A 24,945-nucleotide genomic window follows, 5' to 3' on the forward strand; every position below is an offset into this window, starting at 1 on the left:
TCTCGTGTCAATCAAAGTATGCAAAATAATTGAGGTCAAGGTTCAACACCCGCCATGCCTTTGGAAACCTGGTTGCCCGAGTAACGCGGCCGGGCCTAGTTTTTCTCCTGACGCCTCGGACTGAGCGCCGGGCCTTGTTTTAAAATTTCCTGCTATGTGGAGCCGGGGTGTGCGCGTCCGGGCAGTGCCTTTAGTCCCTGCGTTGTCAGGCTGTCGTCCCGTCCATGTAACTGGCGGCCTGTCCGCCCAGGCCCAGCGGTCGCAGAAGAAGTCGGAGCGGATGGAAATCCCGGGCCTGAAGCCCATCACGTACTGGGACAGGATGCACTACGTGCCGGGCTTGGCCGATCCCGAGTGCCCGGTGTGGGACAGAAGTTGGGAAGATCCTTTCCACCGCCGGGGGCCCAAGTATGAGGAAATGCCGCTGTACAAAGAGAAGCCATGTTATACCTTCCACCATAGAACCAAGGTGTTGGAGGGTAAGGCTTGGGCTGTTCGACTACTAAACCACTCTAAGCTGTCCATCAATGGGACAGCTTTCGTTGTTCTGATTAGTTGGCATTTCAGTGACCATTAAGTACCGTCCGGTCCCTGAGGTGCAGAGGGTCTCTAGACAGGAGGCCAGCTTTACGATGTGGTCCATCAATGTTGAAGAGGAAGGGGAGCAAAAAAATTGAATGTGCTGGACTGGCACTGTTGATCTGCAACTGTGCAAAACATTGAAAACAATAAATTGGAATTAGAGGCACCAAATAGAATTTAGGGGGTGGCATGGTGGCACAGTGTTTAGCACTGCTGCTTCACAGCGCCAGGGACCCAAGTTCGATTCCAGCTTGGGTCAATGACTGTGGAGTTTGCATGTTCTCCCCATGTCTGTGTGGGTTTCATCCAGGTGCTCCGGTTTCCTCCCACATTCTGAAAGATGTGCTGGTTAGCTGTGTTGACCGGAACAGGTGCCAGAGTGTGGCGACTAGAGGAATTTCACAGTAATTTCATTGCAGTGTTAATGTAAGCCTTACCTGTGATTGATAAATAAACTTTACTTTAACACGAGAAAGACTGATGACATCCTTTTCAGCCCCCTATCGCCTGGTCTAAAGGTTGACATGGCTGACTGTCTCTGCCTCTCTCTCTCTCTCTCTGGACAGCTACTTAGGCTGAATCAGATGGTGCAAATTTGTGGTGGCCGGTCCACTGAAACTGTTTGCTTTTATGACACTGCCAGCACATTAAGTATTAACCCCACTTTCATACAAATCATGACACAAACTCTCAAGATAAAAAGGTTTCATATAAAATCATAAGTTGCTACTTTTCAAGCATAGACCGTCAATCTATATTGAATTATTTAATCTGGAACAGACCGCAGTTCTTTTATTTAAAAAATGTATTTTCACATTGTTTTATAAAACTTTCCTGTTACTTGGGTATCATTATGGCAACTCCTGAGGGAAGGTGTCACATGCCACATTATTTTCTCAGAAGCCTGCAAAAAAAAGTGTTGGATGTAGAACTCAGGACTTTCAGCTGTCGGACACCTGGCAGGGAGTGAAAAGGGTTCCCTATAATGTTAATGCATTTGAATGCATCAGTTTGTTAGTTAGATCAATGTGTCACTTAAATGAATATAAATTTTAATGTCTTTGATAGCAAGCATATAAGTGTGCATGCACTTGTTATATATAAATGGATTTATGTATATCTGTTGTTATAATTCAGTTCAGAAACTCCAAAGTATTTCATGAAGTCCACCTGAATCATAAATTTTGCAATTTGAATTTGGCTAAAGTAAGCATGAGATGTTTCACTTCAGGTATGACTCAAATGACCCACTAGGGAGCTTTTATCAAACAAAGTTTTGTTTAAGAAAATAGTTAGCATATTGCAATAACTTTTACCAATTATGAATCAAGAAAAAAATACAACTATGATATTGTATAAACCTTCACAACTATATGAAATGTTCCAACCGAACAAACCTTCTTAAAACATATACTTGCCATAAGTTTAGCACAGAAAATACAAATGCTCATGTGATGCTGGAACTTAGTTCTTTGGTTGGAGAATTAACACTCTTAACTTCTCAGCCTTGTAACTTCCAGCAGACCTTGAGGTAGAGATAATGCCACTTCTGGTCTCTAGTTTTTAGCCAGTAAACCACTGCAAGAGACAAAATTCTCACTCTGGAAGACAAGAAGACCTGCTTCCAGCTAGCCAGCAGAATCTATAGTACGAGGGAGAGAGAAAAACACTGCTCTTCAGTCTGATGTCCAAACATCTTCTAAACTAAAACAGCCACCCAAAACTAAAAATGAAAGAACTCCTGTCATCTGACTTGTCGTTCTACCACCAACAATGCCAAAGGTCGTAAAATCCCAGATACTGCATGAAACCCAGAGTAAAAATAAACAAATCCACATTTAAACCAGTTAAGCAGCACTAAAAGGACTTCTAAGCAGACAGCTCAGCAACAATGAAAAAAACCTGCTTCCAAACCGCAGAGAACGTGCCTTTTAAAAAAAAATTCTTAAAGGCACAGTGGCATCACACTGTTAATTTGAACATTTAATTATAAGTGTATTGCTTGTAAATGTATTTGTGTTACTGATAAGTACATTTGTGCATCTCTACCTCTTGCAAATGTAAGCATATGAAATTTAATTCCATAACCATCTCCACTATATACGCTGTCCTATTTCCCATCTTTTCTTAACAATATATTTGGCCTGTTCCCTTGTTGAAATTAGCTCTAGTAAAGTATATTTATCATTATCTGTTACCTCTTCTTTCAGTTTTAATGTTAAACCTGGTTATATTCTGATCATTATGTCCCCAGGTGTATCCCTAGAAAAAGCTGTGAATTCAGAATCCTATTGGAGCTTGAATGGCAATGTTGTGAATGCAGCAGTTTTTGAATATTGAGGGCCCAGTAAATGGATTCGGTCTCACACAAATCCTAAGTTCGTACCTTCCAGCTAACTATGTCATTCTCAGAGTGAATTTTAGTCCATCAGTTGCTATCTTTACCCTAGCTGTGGTGATCCTGATTCTGTGATCCATTCCCCTTCTGTCTTGTGGAGGCTTCTCTTCCATACCAACACTTGCGGTTGTGTGATCTACTAGGACAAAGCATGGCCTGTTTGTTCATGTCAAAAATATCCTTGCTTTTGTCACTGCTAGGTTCATATTGTACCGTTTTCTTATTGCTGTGTACTTGGACCTACCTTGACTTCTAGCTACACAATAGCTTCGTTTGAAAATTCTCATCATCATTTTCAAATCTACCCAGGCTTTGCCCTCCCCATATCTCTGTAAACTTCTTCAGCCCTTCAACATATCAGTGCTGCTCCTTTTTTTTATTCATTTGTGGGACTTGGGTGTCACTTGTTGGCCAGCGTTTATTGCCCATCCTACTTGCCGTTGTTCAAAGGACAGTTGAGAGTCAACCATGACGCTGGGGCTCTGGATTCACATGTAGGCCAGACCAGGTAAGGACGGCAGATTTCCTTCTCTAAAGAACATCAGTGAACCAGATGAGTTTTCCCAACAATCGACATTCTTAATTCCACATTCACAGTTTTAATCACTCCACCAGTGGCGGCCATGACTTCAGCTGCCAAAGCCATAGACTTCCCTCCCTAAGACCACTCTGTCTCTTTCTTCCTCATAAAACCTGTCTATTTGATCAAGCTTTTGGTCATCAGCCCTGATATTCCTTGATGTAGCTTGATGCCAAATTCTGTTTTAATGCTAATGTGCAGTGCCTCGGGATGTTTTAGAATTAAAGCACTGTATAACTGTAAAGTGTTGTTGGGTACCCATTTTCCATAACTGACAATGTGAGCACAGAGATTAAAAGAGAATGGAAATTAAGACATGAACTGTAGAATTTTCAATGACCTCAGGTTTGTGAAAAAATGAATGTGGGAAACATTGGAATAGTTGAATCCAGAGCTAATGCAGGCATGGGTGAAGGTTTCAGCAGCAGCTGAGCTAAGCCAGAAGTGAAGTCAAGTGATGTTATGGATATAGAATTAGGCAGACTTAGAGGCAGCATGAATATGAAGTCAGAAGTTAATCTCAGGATCAAATGTCACGCTAAAGTTATAAACAGACAAGCTTAATCTCAGACTGTTGCCAGACAGAGAGATGAGTTGGTAGTTGGGGAATGGAGTTTAGAGCAGGGACCAAAAGCAATGGCTTAGTCTTCCCATCATTTAGTTGGAGGAAGTTTCCACTCATCCATGACTGAATGTCGCTTATGCAGTTTGATAATTTGGTAATCATGGATGTGGAAGTGAGGTCGAGCTGGTGATGTTGGTGTACATGGGGGGGGGCACCAGATGTAACAGTGTGGGAACAGGCAGAGAAGCTAATATGAGTGATTTTTTTTTTAATGGAACTATGTGAGAGCTGTTGCACCCAATTGGGCAACAGTGGAGGAGGATAGTGTGATCAACTGTGAAAGGCTGCAGACAGATTGAGAAGGACAAGGAGGGAAAGTTTACCTTTGTCACAGTCACACATGATGTAATTTATGACTTTGGTATGTGTCCTGTTGTTGCAATAGAAGTAGAAACCTAATTGGAGGGATTCAAACATGGAGTTCCAGGAAAGATAGGAATGAATTTGGGAGATGAAAGCACGTTCAAGAAAACTGAAAGGAAAAGGAAATGGGAGATGGGACAGCAATTTGCAAAGATAGTTGCGTCAGGGATTGGTGTATTGAATAGACGAGTGTTGACAGCAAATTTAAAGAGAGAAGGACAACACCAGAAGAAAGAGATTGTTTACAATGGGGGCCAGGAGGGGAAGTTGAGTGATCAGTTTAGTTCGTATAGGGGAGACCAGAGGTGGGTCTCCTGGGCCAAGTGAGCTCAGAGAGGGCATGAGAAGAAATGGAAGAGAAAGATGGAAAAGCATAAAGTTTGAAGCTCATTATGAAGCTCAGAAGAATGGTAGATGGCAAGATGTGCTGAAATATGGAGAAGGTGACAGTAATATGCTGCTGGCTTGTGAATAAGGATCAAGCTCAGACTTTGTTTAAGGTATTTGATTATAAGTTACACACTAATTAATTTGCAAGCCACATTTGCTGCATCTTAGACTATCTAAAGATGCACTTTCGCAAAAGTACATGGCTACTTTGAAAAGTGTTTTAAAATCACCCTTGTTGTCCTTTTTAGGATTTGAGGTTTCAAGTTTATAAAAAGAGACGGTTAAACTTGTTTAATAAAAAGGAAAGAAGGAATCTGATCCCACAATATAAAATGTTTAAATGTATTGTAATATATGGGAGTCATTTAAGTTCTGCTGTGACTTGTGGAATTAGAAGGTACGTGTGCAAAATTAGTAAGCTTAAGTGTAACTGGAGATTAGAAGTATATTTCAAGTTTGGACTGACTGTGGGCTGTAAATTTCATTCATGTGTAAAGCTTTATTGAAATTCTAGAGACAACACCTAAGTAGTTATTGATACAGTAATGCTTGTCAGTCATCCCAGTTACCTAAGCTGCATCCAAATGATACCAGGAAATAACATTCACCATTGTACTGTCACATATTGATATGTATGTCAAAGCATTATACAAAAAGTAGGAAAAATGACATACAAAGCTGGAGAGAAAATGAAATATTTAAACTGTAAGCAATAGTGTGTTTAAAGAGTAAGATTTTAAAATGAGGTTTAGAAGTAGAGAGTTTCAGAGAATAGAGATGGAGTAGCTGAATGAGTGGTACCCACTGACGTGAAATAAGGAACAAAGAGGATGAGAGGATGGGTTTGGAGAAGTATGAGTGGAAGGGATGACAAATGGAAAGAGAATTTAATCTTATAAAGGGCTAGAGGTGGAAATGCAATAGACTGTCAAGGATCAGATAAAGCATGAAACTGGAGAAAGATGAATGGACTTGCAAACTATCCCTAGAAGAATTTGTTTTCGGATCTACGCATATTCTGTGTTCAAGGAGCACTCACTTGTGCACTATGCTCAGAAAACAATTTGTATGCAAGCATGCACTTAACTGCAAATATGTGTAGATCATGGATGTCCAGTGAAACACACTCAATTCTCTCAGTTCTTGAAAGTATTGTAACCCACTCTCCAGATTCCTAATGTCTCAAGGCAGCTTGTTCCCTGATGTTTCTCTGTAACCTGTTCCCATCATAAGGCCAAAAGCACCATTTGTGATGACTCAGATACTGAAGGAATCCATGTCCAAATGTAGCAAGACTTGGACAATATCCAGGCTTGGGCTGACATGTAACATTCAAACCACATGAGTGTCAAACAATGACCATCTCCAACAAGAGACAGTAACAATCACCCCATGACATTCAATGGCCAAATCCCCCATTATCAGCATCCTGGAGGTTACAATTGACCAGAAATTTGAATATGAATGCTGTAGCTACAAGAGACAGGATTTACTTCCACCTAGAAATAAGTGGACATATTAGCGAGAGGCAACATGGTTTTGTGAAGGGGAGGTCATGTTTCACTAACTTGATCAAGTTTTTTGAGAAAGCGACGAAGATGATTGATGAGGATATGGCAGCGGATGTTGTCCTCGTGGACTTCAGTAAGGCCTTTGACAAGGTCCCTCATGGCAGAAAGTGAAGTTGCATGGGATCAGAGGTGAGTTGGCAAGGTAAATACAGAACTGGCTCAGTCGTAGAAGGCAGAGAGGAAAAGTGGAAAGGTGTATTTCTGAATGGAAGGCTGTGACAAGTGGCATTCCTCAGGGATCAGTGCTGGGACTTTTGCTGTTTGTAATATATATATATATAAATGATTTGGAGGAAAATGTAACTGGTTTGATTAGTTTGCGGATGACACAAAGGTTGGTGGATTTGTGAATAGCGATGGGACCGTCAGAGGATACAGCAGGGCATAGATGGGTTGGAGACTCGCGCGGAGAAATGGCAAATAGAGTTTAACTCAGACAAATGTGAGGTAATACATTTTGGAAGGTCTAATATAGATAGGAAATATACAGTAAATGGCAGAACCCTTAAGAGTATTGATAGGCAGAGGAATCTGGGTGTACAGGTACACATCAAAGTGGGAATGCATTTGGAGAAGATAGGCAAGAAGGCATATAGCATGCTCGCCTTCATTGGCCAGGGCATTGAGTTTTAACATTGGCAAGTCATGCTGCAGCTTTATAGAACTTTCGTTAGACCATACTTTGGAATATAGCATTCAATTCTGGTCATCACACTATCAGAAGGATGTGGAGGCTCTGGAGAGGGTACGAAAAAGATTTACCAGGATGTTGCCTGGTATGGAGGCACTACTCCCTTTTGAGGGCAGATAGGGATGGGCAGTGAATGCTGGCGAAGCCCTCACCCTACAAATGAATTAGAAAATTGCTCATTTTCTCTTCTGAATTGACTGATCTTTCTATTTGGAGAAATGAAAAATACAATGATTCAAATGAATAGCTGTCATGGTATTAGTTTCAGGAGGGGAGGTGATAACCTACTGGTATTATCACTAGATTATTAACCCAGTAACCCAGCTAATGTTCTGAGGACCCAGGTTCGAATTCTGCCATGGCAGATGGTGGAATTTGAATTCAATAAAAAAAATCTGGAATTAAGAATCTCCTGATGACCATGAAACCATTGTCGATTGTCAGAAAAACCCATCTCGTTCACTAATGTCCTTTTAGGGAACAAAATCTGCCATTTGTACCTGGTCTGGCCTACATGTGACTCTAGAGCCACAGCAATGTGGTTGACTCTCAACTGCCCTCCAAGGGCAACTAGGAATGGGCAATAAATGCTAGCTAGCCAGCCAGTGATGACCTTATGTCCTATAAATGAATAAAAAAGCATTCATGTAAGGCACAATTTTTTTTCTTGTTCCTTTCGTACTTAATTGGAATAAAATTTTTGTAAAATGGGAAAAATTCTGATCTCAAATTTTACAATTTGTTTCAAATTTTGCCATGATTTAAATTCCCCACTTTTTCTCATTTCAATTTAGTATTTCTATCATATTTAGCAGAATGCTTGTTTCTGAAGAATTGCTATGATGTGTAGGTTGATAGAGGATCAAACCTGTATTAGGTGGAAAATGCCATTTGGATGTTTTTGCCACTGCCACCTACATTTTTATGGGTGAATAAAGAATAAGTGAAATTTATTTGTGCTTTGCAGCAATATTTTCTGATTTACAGTTATTAGACGGTTGCTGAATTAAGTGATATTCATTGAGTACTTCATTGAGTCATAGAATCTACAGTACAGAGACAGGCCCTTTGGCCCAAACTGGTCCATGACAACACAAAATGCCCATCTAAGCTAACCCCATTTGCCTGCATTTGGCCTATATCCCTGTAAACCTTTCCTATCCGTGTATCTATCCAAATGTCTTTTAAGTGCTGTCAGGATCTCTGTCTCAATCACTTCCTCCGGCAGCTCATTCCACATACATACCATCCTCTGTAAACAAAAAAAAAGTTGCTCCTTAGGTTCCCATTGATTACTTTCCCTCTTAACTTAAAACCTATGCTCTCTAGTTCTCGATTCCCCAACCCTGGAGATCTTGTATAAGATCACCCCTCAGTCTCCTATGCTGCAATGAAAAAGTCCTAGCCTGTCCAATCTCTCCCTATAACTCAATCCCTTAACTCATGGCAACATCTTTGGAAACTTCTTTTGCACTCTCTCCAGTTTAATAACATCTTTCCTATAGCAAGGTGACCAAAACTAAACACAATATTCCAGGTGTGGTCTCACCAACATCCTGTACAATTGCAACGTAACTTTCCAACTTCTAAACTCAGTGTTCTGACTGATGAAGGCCAGCATGTCAAAAGCCTTCTTCAATGCTCTATCTACCTGTGACTCCACCTTTGGAGAACCATGCACCTGAACTCCAAGGTCCCTCTTCCCTGATACTTCCTAAGATCCTACCATTCACTTTAAAAGTCCTACCTTGATTTGACTTTCCAAATTGCAACACCTCGCACTTATCTATATTGAATTCCATTTGCCATTTCTCGGCCCACTTCCCCAGCTGATCAAGATCTGCTGCAATTTTTGATTAACCCTCCTCGTTGTCTACAGTACCACCTATTTTAGTGTCATTTGCAAACTTACTGATCATGCCTTGTACATTCTCATCCAAATAGATAAGAAACAGCAGTGGGCCCAGCGCTGACTCCTGAGGCACACCACTGTCACAGACCTCCAGTCAGACAAGCATCCTTCCACTATTACCTTCTGCTTACTACCATCAAACCAATTGTAAATCCAATTTACCAGTTTACTTAATAAATGCATGTTCATATAAATTCATTTCCATTTAATGTACGTTATTATTGTGCCCCTTTGAAACTTAAACACCATCCTGGTGTAGGAGGTGAAAGCATTGAGACAATTAGTCATCTTGGAAAATACTCATTGAATAAAATCTGGGAGAATGTTGCATTTTCCATAGGCAACACTCACGAAGGCTTTGAAATGTACAATTTTTAAGAATATGACCTTGTTAAATTGTTAATTACAGAGGAAGGCAGCGGTTTTCCTGTTATTCATTGAGTGGATTTCAATCTTGGGAGATGGGTTACTTGGGGCTAATGTGGTCATGATTATGTTGATACGAGCATCCCATTGTTTAGGGCCAGAGAAGGGTGGTACAGATTATCCAGCTGTGATGGTGGAAATGTTTTGACCAAATTGTGCTGCCTATCTGCACTGAAAAAAGCCACACGGCAAAAATGAATTCTGTCAAGGAAATCCCAGCTCAAATTTGGGAGTAAAACAGTCAACAATGTTTTGTACATATGCATGCATAGATCATTACAAATCCTGTGTAGGAGGGATATACGCTTGCTGTCCACAACTCAGATCTAAAAATGTATAATTAGTTTATGCAGATGCAGCTTTTATAACTTGTACATTTTTCATTCAATTTTGCTGTCAACTATTGTGTAGTTGCAGGCTGAGGCCACTATATGGCTCTGTAAAGCAACTTTTCATTGTCAGTGAACTCTTTTTTTCATTTTTGGATATAAAAAGAAGCTTGTATTCGATAACTGATTTTGGGTAATGCCATGAGCAGTTGATTGATATCTATTAAAAATAAAATTATTGCTGGTTTCCTGCAGTAAGATTGGTTTTCTTTAAATTTACACACATTTGGATTTATTTTTATTTCCAGGTGTTAAACAAGCTCTTTGGTTGACCAAGTCTAAACTAATAGATGGCCTTCCTAAGCAGGTATTAAGCTTAGCTGAAGATCCTGCGAATTATATTGAAAACCAGGATGAGCGCGTGAAGGCAGCTATCAGCCATGCTCGTTTTTGGACCACCACTGAAATTCGTCCCAAAAGACATCAGTTTTGGTGAGCAGTCATATATTGCTGTTAGAATCGTTAACCCTGCATGCTAAATGGAGTTATTTTAAAATGGGGAAAATGATAGGATCCCTTCCTAACAAAGTGAAGGAATATTCCTGAAAGTATTAGAAGATGGAGCAGCCTTCAGAAACTTGACAATAGATCAAAAGCAACACTCACTATAGCATAGTCTTAGTGTAAATTAATTCTAAACTGGATGGGAGTGGGGAGGGTGGCAGGGAGCTGGGGGATGCTTGGAAGACGGAGGTTGCTTGCAGGATGGAGGGCTGGGGTTGTGTTTGGAGGGAGAGTAGGGCTTGGAGGGGGGTGCATTTGGAGTTAAGGGGGATAGTGAGGTGGGGGCCTTGGGATGGTGTTGTGGGGGGGAGAATGGAGAGATTGTGAGCAATGGAGGGGTGTAGGGGGTGGTGCTGGGTGGACAATTGGAGGGCAGGGGGCTGTGAGGTGCTACGAGGGTGGGAGGAGTGTGTGGGAGCTGGGGATGTTAGGATGGTAGGGAGGTGTTCGGAGGTGGGGACGTTTGGAAGCCATTGAGAGGGATGTTGGGAAGCTAGAGGTCGTTCAGAGAGCGGGGTTTTGGGAGTGGCCAGAGTGCAGGGGTTGGGCATTTGGTGGGTGGGGTTTTGGTGGGCGGCTGGAGGACAGGGGTATTGGTGGTTTTGAGAGGAGGTTGGGGATAGGTTGGGCGTAGCTGTTGTGGGGGGATGTTGACAGAAGCTAGGGGTTTAGTTGGAGAGTTGGGGTATTGGGTAGGAGGGATGTTGTGGGCGTTTTGATAGGAGGATAGTCAGGGTAACTACAGCTGTGAGGTCAAGGACCAAGCCAAAATTTGTGATTTAAATCAGATTTGTTTTGTGGTTCATAGTGCAGGGTAATTTCCCAACACAAATTTACATTTCCTGAGCAATTGCTGTGCAATCCTGGTCAGTTATATGACTCATTCCATAAGTGCCAAGAAGGAGTGCAGGTGACCCAGTTCACCTTTGGGATAATCTCTGGGTGCAACACCCCAGAAATCTGAAGTTATGGGCTGCTGTAATAAAACATGTTGTTAAAATATTGCAATGTACTGTAACAAAACTGTTTGAACTTCGAATATTTCCATTTTGTTTTCTTTAAGTTGTAGTGAGAGGTTTTGACAATGAAAATCATGGCTTCTATCATATTTTCTTTTGTTTTCAATTTGACAGTCTAAGCAAAGTAATTTCTGCCTTGCTTCTTCCTTTTGGGTCTTTTTGGTCAAAATTTTCATCACCCTATACCCCCAGTATCTCCTCCTTCGGCTTAATGTCCAATTTCCAATTTTGTCTGATTGTGGTTCTGTCAAGTGCCTCGATGTTTTCCCAAAGTTAAAGATATTCTGTAAATACAAATTGGTGCAGTAGAAGCATTACACTTATTCATTTCTTCGTTCCTGAGTTTTGCTAATTTTTATGCCAACATTTGCTCCAGCATTTTAATTGTGAATGTAGAGTTGCAAGTCATTGTGGTCCTGCAGCCTTTTGACACTTGTGTTAAGACCAACGCCAAAGACTCCAGATGATATCAATTATGTAGCTTCAGTAACAGTAAAAGACACTGGCTACAGACAACACAGTGCCGACAAAACATCCTGCAAAGAAACATGATTAAAAACACTTCTGTGTACCATCATACTTGTGGAATGAATCATATACCAACTGCTCAGCCTTGTTACTTCTCCTGAAGGTGGTGTGTTTTCCCTTCTTTATTGAGTGTTTAAAATTGAAGTTTCTCCTCTTGTCTGGAAAACCTGCATCTAATGAGAGGGGCCTACTAGTTCTGTTTCTTTAATTGTGGCATAATGAAAAAATGCCCAATTGGAGATATATAGACAATGAGCAGTCTACATGTGCTAGCATATTTGTTTATCTAACCTTTTCCTTCTTGCCATTAGTTGGCTGGCTATAGGCATAACACAGTTCCTTATAGAATTTGAAATTGAAGAATTCTTACACATCAACACAGCCAATTCTGATAGGAGAAAAAACTTGTATAGCACTCCTTATGAACACAGTTCAGTTAACAGTGCTTATCCTTTAGTGTGTTACAGTAAAAATTATCTGTGGTCGGGTAAGGGGATTGGACCTTGTTGATTGTCAGGAAGGGGTCCATGCTGTGGAGAGAGAGAGAGAGGGAGATAGAGTGGGAAAGGGGTGAGTTGGAAATGAGACAGAGAGAAGGAAACAGTGAGGGAAAAGAGAGTTGGAAACATGAGAGACACAGGAAAGCAAGCAAAAAGTTGATCTGAGTTTCAGCAATATTATGGTGAGGCATGCAAGCTGTGTTACTTGGCTTGTTTGAGTGATTTAGTGTCATCAAATTTGAATTTATACAGTATTTCTACTATATTCAGTGATTTTCTTTTTTGAAAGTTATTCCAGCTGGGAATACACAGCACTGCACATGTATAATACAATATTTCACCCTCTACACCTTTAACAATGGTTCATGTGGGAACCCTTGATTGACTTAAAGTTCTGATTTTAGGAATGCAACTGCACCTTTAGGTGAGAACTTACTGTAACTGGGAAACCAGTTTTCTTTTTAAGTTACTGGTCTCTACTAAGATCCTAACAGTGTTTAATGTAGGAAATGTGACAATCAATTTGTACAGATAGCAATGTGATAATGATCAGATAATCTGTTCCCATGACTTTGGATGGGGGATAAATATTGGCCAGGCACTGGGAGAACAGTCCTTCTCTGAATATTGCCATGGGGTCCTTTACACCACCTGAGGGGGAAATTGGGACTTGCATTTAACAACCAATCCAAAAAATGGCACTTCCAGTGATGCCACATTTTATTTGTACTGCATTGGAATGTCCACTTGAGATTTTATGCTCAACGTTTTAGTTTGGGACTTCAACCCACAACCAGACCAGAGAGCTGTGGCTAATACTTGATTCAGTAAACTCTGCGAGCTTGAAAGCTGCGGAGAATAAGTTTTTGTTTCATTCTGGTTGCTAGCAGAGTTCACAACACAAATCTATCCCTTAGTTGGCACAGGAATTGTTAAACCTGCCCCAAAAGTTTAACAACTTATATTGCAGATGTAACATTTCACAATGATCTAATTCGGGATGCTATTTTGAGTTTAGGAGACTATGGATGAAGCTTTAACTCTGCAGCTGACTAGGTGTACTTGATCTTGGAGCATAAACTAACACTTGGCCTGAGAATGAAGGGGAAGAAAAAGAGTTTCCATATTAACTTTGTTGTTTTTCATTTTTAGCCCTGTGCTACTGCAGGACCTCTTACACTTGTGCAGGATCATGCAGCCTCTATTTCCTACACTTGGAAACCGGATGCTGGTTGAAAATTACCGTGTGGCAGCAATGTGGGAGAGAGGTTAGTCAGCATGTCTTCATTTAAGCAGTAATGTGTAGGAATGTTTTTGCCCCTTTTCCTTTTCTGGGAATGCCCCGGAGAAGTCTATTCACTTTCACCTAAGCATAACACTCATTAACTTCATTTAAAAATTCTGATTTTGTCCATTCATGGAAACTGCTAGCAGTAACGTAATCTTATAATTTTAAGAGAGAGGCTATTCAGCTGTCATGCACTTAGAAAGATCTGTCCAGTTTAGTCCAATAAACTGCAACCTAGTCCTTTATAGGATCATGTCCAACTGCCTTTTGAAATGCCAATGGAATCTGTTTCATCCATTCCTTCAGTTTTTGTGTTCCACACCTTAATAGCCCTATGTGTGGAAAATCATTCCTCATTTCCTTTTTAGTCTTTTCACCAATTATTGAAATCAATTACCTGATTATGTTCTCCCTACTTGGATGAACAGTACCCCTCATTACTTTGGGCATTGACTATGGCGCAGGTGGTTTTCCTGTAGCTTCCAGCTTCAGGTCCAGGCCTTGCTCACAACAAAATCACGACTGCCATTCCAGTGGAGTACTGAGGGAACACTGTACTTTGAGGTGCCGTGTTTTATTAAACTGAGGCCCCATCTGCCTGCTTAAGTGGATGTGAAATATTCCATGGTAATATTTTGTAAAAGAGCAAGGAAGTTATCCCAGTTTTCTGGCCAATTTTTATCTCTCAGTTAACATCACAGAAACAGATTAATTGCCCATTATCACAGAACTGTTTATGGGAGCTTGCTGTATGCAAATTGGTGCTGTGTTTCCTGCATTACAACAGCGATTGCACTCCAAAGAAAAATATTCATTGGTTTAGAGTGATTGAGGTGTCTGGTGGTCTTGAAAAGTGCTACATAAATGCAAGTCTTTTTTTTAACCTCTATTAGGTTACCTTTTAATCTTCTCTAAGGAGAACAATCTTAGCTTCTCCAATCTCTGAGTAACTGAAATCTCTCATCTTTGGTATTCTCATGGTTGTACTCTCTCTAAGGTCTTGACCTTCTTCCTAAAGTATGGTGCTGAGTATAATGTACACTATTCCAGCTAAGGCCAAATAAGTGATTTGTCATATTTATAAAGCATCCCATCAGCTTTCTTAACAACCCTGACAACTTGCCCTGTTGAAAATATATTTGACAAATATACAACACCATTAATCATACTTCAGAATTGTTACATGATGCTTTAAAAATTTAAATAAATACAAGTCTTTTGTAACATGAACGGATTTCAGGATGAGATCAATGTTCTAATGTTTATGCTTAATATAATTTATTATATTAATGCTTTGAAGTAAAACTAAAAATAAGCCTTCTCTAAGGGAATGTTAGTTTTGAACAGTATTTGCAGTTTCCCATAGTTACTCAGTTAAAGCATTTTGAAGATTCCAAAAGCATTCGGTGTTATTAGAATAATTGGCAATTGGATATAAACTTGAAACGGAAAATTTGAGCGTTATAGGACAATAACAGGACGTTGGAACTAATTGGACAGTTCTTTCAAAGAGCCAACAGAGGCAAAATAACCATTATAGTAGCCTCCTGTCCTGTTTGATTCTGTGTATTTATTAATAATTTGAGCAAGAAGCATTCAATACATATTTATTGTATCAAAAAATATATACAGGTACCCTTACGCTAGTTCAATTGACAATTCATCTTCTGATATGTAGTTGAACTATATCACCAAGAAAGTCCAGGCTTGAACCCCTAAGTGTTTAGAGTTAGCTGATTCTGATCACCATCAGGCAGACATTAGTCACAGCACGGTTGAAAAACAGCTGTCACTCAACTATAACTGGAAACTAAAAATGGGTAACTGGACATTGTCAGAATTGAACGTAATGTTTTAGAAGGATTTATACATAAAATTGTGGTCTGTCCTCTTTTCAGATTTTGATGGACCTGCTGTTGATTTTCCATCTTATTCAAAATTTGCAATTTTGCCTGTTAATCTGGACTTCTTTCGAGAAATGCATGTGCAATTGTTACGTTTCTGACAATCAAACGATATGTATAGGTTAACATGTGGATAGTTGACCCATAAGATGACTAAAGGGAACAAGCACCCATGAGGCTGTATCAGTAAATAACACTCTAAAGAGATCAGCGAGGAGGAGGGGAAATTATAGGACAGCTGATGAGTTTATCTAATAGTTAATTCCATGTTTAATGAATATTTTATTTTACTTGCAGAGTCTGACCTATTCCGAGTTAGTGGTTTGAATGGAACACTCCTGAGTAGTAAGCAGCCTTTACCAGCAGTAGCAGGAACTGAGGAAATATTAAGCACTGAAACTCATGCCCTCCCAACCTTCTATCCCATCTCTCCTAACATTGACCTGCAGCAAACACATGTCTATGAAGTACGCAATGACACAGGTAGGTTTTTGTTTACATATGGCTTAGTATTCAGAGTTGGATTGGCAAAATACTGATCACGCGTTTATTTGTTTTTATTGTTAATGGGATTATGAAGGGGCTGACGGAAAGAAAGCAACATCTCAAATCGTGCTGGAAGGAGGTGTAATCCAAGAATTTACTTTCCAGTTTAATGAAATGCTGTTTGTGACATATATTTTGATTTGGGGACATCAAGCATTCATAAAGCAATAGGGTTTGCTTACAGTATTCTTTTTGTAGGTAGCACTTCTTCTGTAATGTTCTCACCCAGTTATAATATTTTTAATTGTGTTCTTACAGGTTTCCGTGATGGGTACCCTTTTCCTCACGCACACACACTATATATTGCAGAATCTTCTATTAATAAAGCAAAGTTCAGACCAGAACCACTGAAGGCCAAGATGATCATGTTCACATTTGCAAATGCACTTTCAAGGGCAAAGCTTCTATATGGTGTAAGTGTTGCCATCTCTGGTGCACACATTGTAATATGTAAATATGAAGTAGAAATTCTGCTTAATAAATGTAGTTTGGGAGTGCACTCAGCTTTAACTCAGTGGTTATGGTGTTATTGCATCTTTCATTAGGAATGTAGAAAAATCAGAAGGGAAGGAAATAGTGGAGCAGATTTAAACTAGAGAAGTGCAAGAATTACATAATGGTGATTGTGGGAAACTTTATTCAGAATATTGAGTTGGCAGTGATTCTATTAAAGACAGACAGGGGAAAATTTCTAAAATGTGCTCAAGAATTTTTTCCAGTTATTTATCTGCCCAGTGAGGAAGGAGACATTGCTAGGTTGAATCCTAAAGAATGAAGCGGGTGGAATAGAGAATGTCACAGTTAGGAATCATCTTAGGAATCGTGATCAAATTATTGTAAGCTTAGTTGTGAAGAAGGATAAGGAGCAAACTAGAATAAAAATAAAGGGATACAGGCAGAGTAAAGGCCAAGTTTTTTTTTAATTTAGTTAGGGCATCATGATTGGCACAGATTTGGAGAGCCAAAGGGCTTGTTCCTTAGCTGTACTTTTCTTTGTTCTTAACTGGAGGGGGACTAATTTCAGTGAATTGAAAATTGAGCTAAATTAGAGTTTAAAAGAAAGGAAAATAGAAATGTAATTGAGCAATGGGCGGCCTTTAAGAGGTGATGATTCAGGCACCGTCTGGTTACACTGCCACAAGGGAAAAAGGAAGGGCAATCAAAATTTCCTTGATAATAAAGGAGTTAGTAAAATAAAGCTGTAAAAAAGACACATAACAGATGTCACCTTAATAATACAAGGGAGAAAGTTGAAAAAAATCCAGGGGAGAATTGGAAAGCAAAGGAAAGCATGTGCAAGAATAATATGGCAAGTAACATAAAAAGCAATCCTATAGTAAAATAATTGTTGGAAGAAGCAAAGGTGATTGGGACAAATCTCAAGATCTATTTTGGAGGCAGAATGTACAACAGAGTACAAAAGCAAAATACTACTGACGCTGGAAATCAAACACAAGATGCTGAAAATACTCAGGTCAATCAGCATCTATGGAGAGAGAAACAGTTAACGCTTCAGGCCAATGCCTTCAAACATGAACTCTTTGCACTATTGGTGTTTACCAAGGAAGAAGAATTTTCCAGACTTATGATAAATAAGGAGATTTCCAGAATAGAGTATGAGATAAAAATAGCTGAGACTGGCTGTAATTAAAGTGGATAAATCACCTGATCCAGGTTCAGTACTAGGAACGTTACTGTTTGTGATAATGCAATAATGAGTTGGTCTTGGAAACAATTTAAATTTCCATATTTGAGACATCTGCAAATTCTGAAAATGTAGTAAACAGTGAGGAAGGTAGTAATAGTTTAAGAGGCTATAAACAGGCTGGTGAAATTGATGGGCAGATAAAATTCAATGTACGAAAATGTGAGGTATAATTTTAAAGGCAGAATGCAAGAACATATCTTGATGTGTTTATGCATATATCTTTGAAAGTGGCAGAACAGGTTAATAAAGCAAATGGGATTCTGACCTTCATAAATAGAATCCTAGAATACAGGTCAGGAAATTATTACAAGAAAAATGATTTGCAATTAAAAAGCATCTTTCATGACCACCAGACATCACAAAGCACTTCACAGCCAATTAAGTAATTTTTGAAGTTTGCAGCTTTTGCAATGCTTTTGTTAATTTTGCCATCATGTGGCAGATTGGAGGAATTTGTGAAGTCTAGATATGTGAACAACCTCCAGTGTTGCATGGTCAGTGCTGATAGATGGCAAGATCCTGGACCATGACATTTGTCTTTCTGATGTTGATGGTCAAATCAAACTATCAATCTATTTGCTGCTGAGTTTTCTTTGATATAGATCAGCTAGAAAAATGGGCTGAAAAATGGCAAATGGAATTTAACGCAGACAAATGTGAGGTATTGCACTTTGGAAGGACAAACCAAAGTAGAACGTACAGAGTAAATGGTAGGACTCTGAAGAGTGCAGTTGAACAGAGGGATCTGGGAATACAGGTACAGAATTCCCTAAAAGTGACGTCACAGGTTGATAGGATCGTAAAGAGTGCTTTTGATACATTGGCCTTTATAAATCGGAGTATCGAGTATAAAAGTTGGAGTGTTATGGTAAGGTTATATAAGGCATTGGTGAGGCCAAATTTAGAGTATTGTGTACAGTTTTGGTCATCTAGTTACAGGAAGGATATAAATAACGTTGAAAGAGTGCAGAGAAGGTTCACGAGGATGTTGCCGGGACTTGAGAAGTTGAGTTACGGAGAGAGATTGAATAGGTTAGGACTTTATTCCCTGGAGTGTAGAAGAATGAAGGGAGATTTGATAGAGTTGTATAAGATTTTGGTGGGTATAGATAAAGTGAATGCAAGGCTTTTTTCACTGAGGCTAGGGGAGAAAAAAACCAAAGGGCATGGGTTAACAGTGAAAGGAGAAAAGTTTAAAGGGAATATTGAGGGGGCACTTCTTCACGTGGAGAGTGGTGGGAGTGTGGAATGAGCTACCGGATAAAGTGGTAAATGCGGGGTCACTTTTAACATTTAAGAAAAACTTGGATGGGTACGTGGATGAGAGGGGGGTGGCGGGATATGGTCCAAGTGCAGGTCAGTGGGACTAGGCAAAAAATGGTTCGGCACAGACAAGAAAGGCCAAAAGGTCTGTTTCTGAGCGGTAATTTTCTGTGGTTCTATGGAATGCCAGTGCAGCAGCATCTGTGTGGTGCACCTTTGACTTGAATCTCAGGCAAGCAAGGCTTGTACAGCTTTCAGTTTTGAATTAAGTGGACATCCTTTGTGGATGACCTCAAGGCACAAGAAAAGAATATGACAATGAATATCAGTGTCAGGACACAGCCATGTTTGACTCCAGTGCAGATCTCAGGGTTTTGATATTGCCACATCGTTGCTAACTTTTCCTATCACCTTATTATGGAGATCACATTGCGTAGCTGGTATTGTCACTGGATTAGAATTCCAGAGACCCACGATAACGTTTTGGGGACCCGGGTTTGAATCCCACCATGGCAGATGGTGAAATTTGAAGTCAGTGGAGGTGGCACAGTGGTTAGCACTGCTATCTCATAGCACCAGGGATCCGGGTTCAATTCTGGCCTCGGGTGACTGTCGGGTGGAGTTTGCATGTTCTTCCTGTGTCTGCATGGGTTTCCACTGGGTGCTCCAGTTTCCTCCCACAGTCCAAAGATGTGTAGGTTGGTGCATTGACTATGCTAAATTGACCCTTAATGTCAGGGGGATTAGAAGGGTAAATACACATGGTTACAGGGTAGGATCTGGATGGGACTGTGGTCAGTGTAGGCTTGATGGGCCGAATGGCCTCCTTCTGTACTGTGTGATTCTTTGGATGGCTGGCTGGCTGCCTGCCAATTATCTTTTTCATGTTGCAGCCTCTCCTCATATGGTCAAATATCTTGGTGAGAAGTGTATATATAAAATATGCCCAGCAGCGTGATGCTTTATAGTTGTTGCAGTAATTTCAGTCCCATCGTTCTTGTTCGGAATCACAAACTTTGCCTCCCATCTATCCTGAGCACTGCCCCTCCCTCCAGCAGAAATTCATGCAGATGCTGTTGTTGGACACTGCATGCTAGATAATGATTCAGGAGTAGCCTTCCAAAGAGAGCTGGATAAATACTTGGAGAAACATTTGCAAGGATATGGGGAAACAAAGGAGCAGAAATAAGTGGATTGTTCCTTGAAACAGCTTGTGCAGATTTGATGGGCTGAATGACCCTTTAATCTATATTATTCTATCATTTATCCTTCAGCATTCCGGGCATCAACTAACAAATGGTTCTGGAACAGGCCGTGTGATTGAAATCTTTTAACTATTAGATTTAATAATTCTCAGACAAAGAGGAAAACATTTATTCAGAAAGACATTCCTGGGGGGGCTGCCAAAGGAGAATTGGAATTTCACAAAACCACAAGCTAAATATATCCTTACAGGATTTTAATGTACTGAACTGCTAAAGATTATATTCAGTTTCTTGGACCTTTTGAAGCTAATGTCTGGCTACTCTCTTCATGTAATTGAATGTGGCTGAAACAATCTAGAATCTTGTTTACTGTACTGATTGTTTTGCACCAGCTGAGGAGAACTGAACTTATTCTTTTCTATCCCACAGGAAGAGCCAAAGGTGTTGGACAATCCTATTACAGTGCAATGTATTGCCACAAATGGAAGGGTGTTCCAGTTCCTTGTGTTGCAGCTAAATACCACAGATCTACAATCAAATGATGGTGTGAAAAATCTAATTTGGTTAGATCAAGATCAGCTACTGTATGATTATGCAAAGTGCCGCCCAACAATCAGAAGGAAAATAGTCCAGGTGAGTACAAATTGTGCTGTGGGGAAAGTGATCTTTAAGAACACACATCAGCAATGACAGTGCCATTTTTTAAATCCAGTGGTTTCTGGTATGCTGATGTCTACAGTTTTCCATTATCTTCAATGGCTTGTTTCCTTATGATGCTACGCAGTGAATGTCAACAGATGACTTCATATGTGGAGGTAGCACCATCTTAGCAATACGTGTTGAATAGCCATCCAGAGTAGGACTTTTTGGTGAGTTTAATGGAGTTCTTTTTTTCCCTCGCTCCCCCTCTTATTGTCACACCACAATGACTGAATCAACCAAAACCAGGAATTAAGTTATTGCTCATTTATCTGAGAATTTAGATCAGTTTTAATGATCCAATAAATGTGGAGCTTGCTGTAAGCAAGCCTTTTTCATGGTTAGCATCATGCTGTGCAATAGATATGCCCCACAGTAAATTAATGGGATTATTTTAATATATTGGATTTGATATGTCCAGAATTGTTTTCATTCATAGAATTACCCATCCTTATTTTAAAGATTTATTCCATTCTTAAAGTTAAAAAAAAACAATCCATCTCCTTGCTTGCTCATAAAACCAATTCAGACTGAATCCAATTCATGGTCCCCACAGGAAAGACAAACATGATCTAAGCTGACAAAAACCATTGCATGTGATCTTGGGCTTGATCTTAGCCAAAAGGCCAAGAAACAAATCCCTTATTGCCCTTGAAGGTAGAGAACTGTCTTCTTGAAGGTAACTGAGGGATTTGCTAAACCATTGCAGAGGACAGTCAACCACATTGTTCTATGTGACCTTAGGCCCACAGCAAACTGGGTAAAGTTAGCAGATAGAACTAAAGGTATTTTTTAAAATCACAAATTAAATAATTTCATGATTGACATTACTGATACCAACATTTTACTTCAGATTTATTTACATTCCCCAGTAAGATTTTAAAATTAATCTGGTTTTAATCTGAATTACTAGTCCACCAAACATATGTTTCCATACCTTGTAATATAAAAAAAATTATCTGCTTGTGTTCAGAGATTGATGGTTTGTTTTCCTTAGGTTCCTGCTGGACTGTCTGGGTATTGTCCAGAGACATTCAATAAGTTCCTTGCCATGTACTTGCACGGAGCTACATAGAATCATGTGGAGAACAAATCAGTGTGTTCATGAAGAATTATGACTTACCTGGAAATATCAGGGAAACAAAGGATCGGAGTTGGATACCAGAAATACAGACTGTAAATGCATGATCTTTGTGAAGACTGGAGCTGAGAGATAAATGTATTGTTAGGAATTATTTATGTAAACAATGCTACTTTATTAAAAATATTTTTCACTATGTTTAATGTTTATCTGTATCACAATGCCCTGTTCATTCATATTTCTGTCATACAAACAATACTGATCACTCTAAGAAAGAAGCCAAAGATACAGTGTTCTGATTTTCATACACTTAGTCTTAATTATCCATGCAACAAAGGCTGTGTTGAAAATTTTAAAGGTAGGTAGGAAGGTGCAGGATCACTTTGGAGATGAACACTTTAGATGCCAGGGAGGATGAGGGACTAGAGAAGCAATCAATACAAGATTATTGAGTGAATGTAGTTTAGAGTTTGGACAGGAAATTTGTTTTGCAGATTTTGAAAAACCATTTGAAGGAATTGCCTGAATTAAGCTCTTGCCAATGCTGAAAGACACTGGAATAGACTGGAGAGATGACTCGTAAGAAATCTGTACAAGAAATAAACAACAAGTGAGCAGCGAACAGGGAGTCAGACCATGTGTAATTGGTATAGGAATTTGACTTTTTCAACTATGTACAAAATTAAAGGAGGGTTTGAAGACACGGAATATGGCATTGAGATTTGGGGTGTGTGAATGATAACATGTTTGCAGATAACAAAGCATTTGTAGCAAGCACAGAAGGAGGATTACAAGAGCTAGAATAAAAACAGGTATTAGCAGACTTGAATTTGGGAATAAAAGTGAACATGGTCAAAATCATTGTGAAGCATATCTCAAAAATCACCAAGAAATATTCATAAAAGAAAATAATTAGAACAGATACAAAGATGTCAGTATTTAGGAAGCATAACATCTGTGGATTAAGTTTATAGTTTAAGTTTTTGTATCACAAGTAGATATATTAACATTGAAATGAAGTCACTGTGAAAATCCCCTAGTTACCACACCAGCACCTGTTTGGGTGCACAGAGAATTTAACATAGCCAATGCATCTAACCAACGTGTCTTTCGGGTTGAGGAAAGTGCAACAAGAAATAGCAAGAGTAGCAATGGAAAATGCTGTATTTAGTAAGGAGAAACAGTTGCTAATTAGAAAGTGGAATATACAACCCAAGAAACAAGTTGTAAAGAGGGCAACTGGAGCGTGGTTAGTGCTCGAAAGATATTTGGACACAGTTGGCAAGTATCGATTCTTTATTGCCTTATCAATAAGGAGAACTGGAGAATTCCTAAGGCTTCTTCAGTCTGCTCTGCTCAATTGTGTACAGTCAGCCTTTTTCATACAGCATTTCTTACAACTTCTAGTAAAGGTAATTGTTTCTCATTACACACACACCAGTAAATTTACATATGACACAAAAACGTAGGCCCGAGACAATAGCTGTTTAATTGTGTCCCATTGGTAATGTCATTATCTTTAGAGGTAGATGGATAGAATGTCTGTTCTGACAATGGTCATTTAATTATGCCTTTATGCTGTTGTTTGTTTTGGTGCTGGTAGCAAGGACATTCAGCTATATGCTATTGATAAAGTGAAACATCCACCTTTGCACTATTGCATGTATCTGTAGAGACAGCCAGTTTAACAAAGAACAAAATTAGCCTGGGAAACAGGCCCTTTGGCCCAACGAGCCCACGCTACCATCTCAACACCACCTCTGTACCCATGACCCCTATCTAATGTTTTATGGCCATCCAGATTGAGGAAAAACTGATTTAGGGACAATTTATTCCTGCCAATCAGCCTAACAGCACATCTTTGGGGTGTGGGAGGAAACTGGAGCACCCGGAGAAAACCCACGCAAGCACGGGGAGAATGCGCAAACTCCCACAGACACCGGCCCAAATCCATGTGTCTGCACAGCAATCAGTGATAGTCACTGAGCTGTCGTCTTGCCCAGTATCTTGTCCAGTTTAGGCACACACTAACAACATGAAGCACTAGGCCATCTCAATCAACCAAGAGCAGCCCCAGTACGACCCATCGCGTGTATGCCCCTCATTGGACACGAGGTGGACCAACTTAAAACCTGTGAATGAAAAGAGAAAAACATTATTATCATACTATACCCATTTACACTTCTAGGGACACCCCAATGCTAATGACCCTTATTTAAAGGTTCTCCTATATCCACCCATCTTGAACTCAGTCATGTGCCTGTCTAAGTTACTCTTAAAGGACTCTAGCGTGTTTGCCTCCACCACCTTACTTGGCAGAGCATTCCATACCCCCACTAACCTCTGTGTGAAAAACCTCCCTCTAATATCTGTGTTGTACCATTCCCCCCTCACTTTAAGTCCATGGCCCCTTGTCCTACGTGACTCTATTATAGGAAATAGCTTACCTCTGTTTACTCTATCTATGCCCTTCATAATCTTATATACCTCTATTAGATCCCCCCCTCAGTCAGCGTCTTTCAAGGAAAAAGAGCCCCAATTTCTTCAATCTTTCCTCATATCCCAGTCCTTCCATACCAGGCAACATCCTGGTAAACCTCCTCTGCGCTCTCTCCTGTGTCTCCACGTCCTTCTGGTAGTAAGGCAACCTTAGTTTGGAGTACGCAGTACTCCAAATGTGCCTAACCAACATTCTGTACAACTGCAACATTAGACTCCAGCTCTTATATTCTATACCCCTTCCTATAAAGGCTAACATACCATAGGCTTTCTT

The 24,945-nt window shown here is 39.8% G+C and overlaps 1 protein-coding gene across 1 annotated transcript; it reads left to right on the top strand.

Moving 5' to 3' along the window:
- The first annotated feature begins 26 nt into the window (after positions 1–26).
- mrpl37 (mitochondrial ribosomal protein L37) lies at positions 27–22,368 on the top strand. Its single transcript, XM_080195776.1, has 7 exons — positions 27–479; positions 10,176–10,359; positions 13,631–13,746; positions 15,968–16,153; positions 16,475–16,629; positions 20,822–21,025; positions 22,089–22,368. The coding sequence occupies exons 1-7, from the start codon at positions 155–157 to the stop codon at positions 22,164–22,166; spliced, it is 1,248 nt and encodes a 415-aa protein (XP_080051902.1). The 5' UTR covers positions 27–154; the 3' UTR covers positions 22,167–22,368.
- The last annotated feature ends 2,577 nt before the right edge of the window (positions 22,369–24,945 follow it).

The sequence above is a fragment of the Carcharhinus amblyrhynchos genome, chromosome 9 (assembly GCF_965287045.1).
Source record: "Carcharhinus amblyrhynchos chromosome 9, sCarAmb.v2.hapA, whole genome shotgun sequence".
Taxonomy (NCBI): Eukaryota; Metazoa; Chordata; class Chondrichthyes; order Carcharhiniformes; family Carcharhinidae; genus Carcharhinus; species Carcharhinus amblyrhynchos.

Bases quoted from the DNA above. Each gene is read 5' to 3' on its own strand.
- mrpl37 (XM_080195776.1), top strand. From the start codon at position 155: ATGTGGAGCCGGGGTGTGCGCGTCCGGGCAGTGCCTTTAGTCCCTGCG. The intron at 13,747-15,967 runs GTTAGTCAGCAT...TTTTACTTGCAG, and splicing joins GGCAGCAATGTGGGAGAGAG to AGTCTGACCTATTCCGAGTT. The intron at 21,026-22,088 runs GTGAGTACAAAT...TGTTTTCCTTAG, and splicing joins TCAGAAGGAAAATAGTCCAG to GTTCCTGCTGGACTGTCTGG.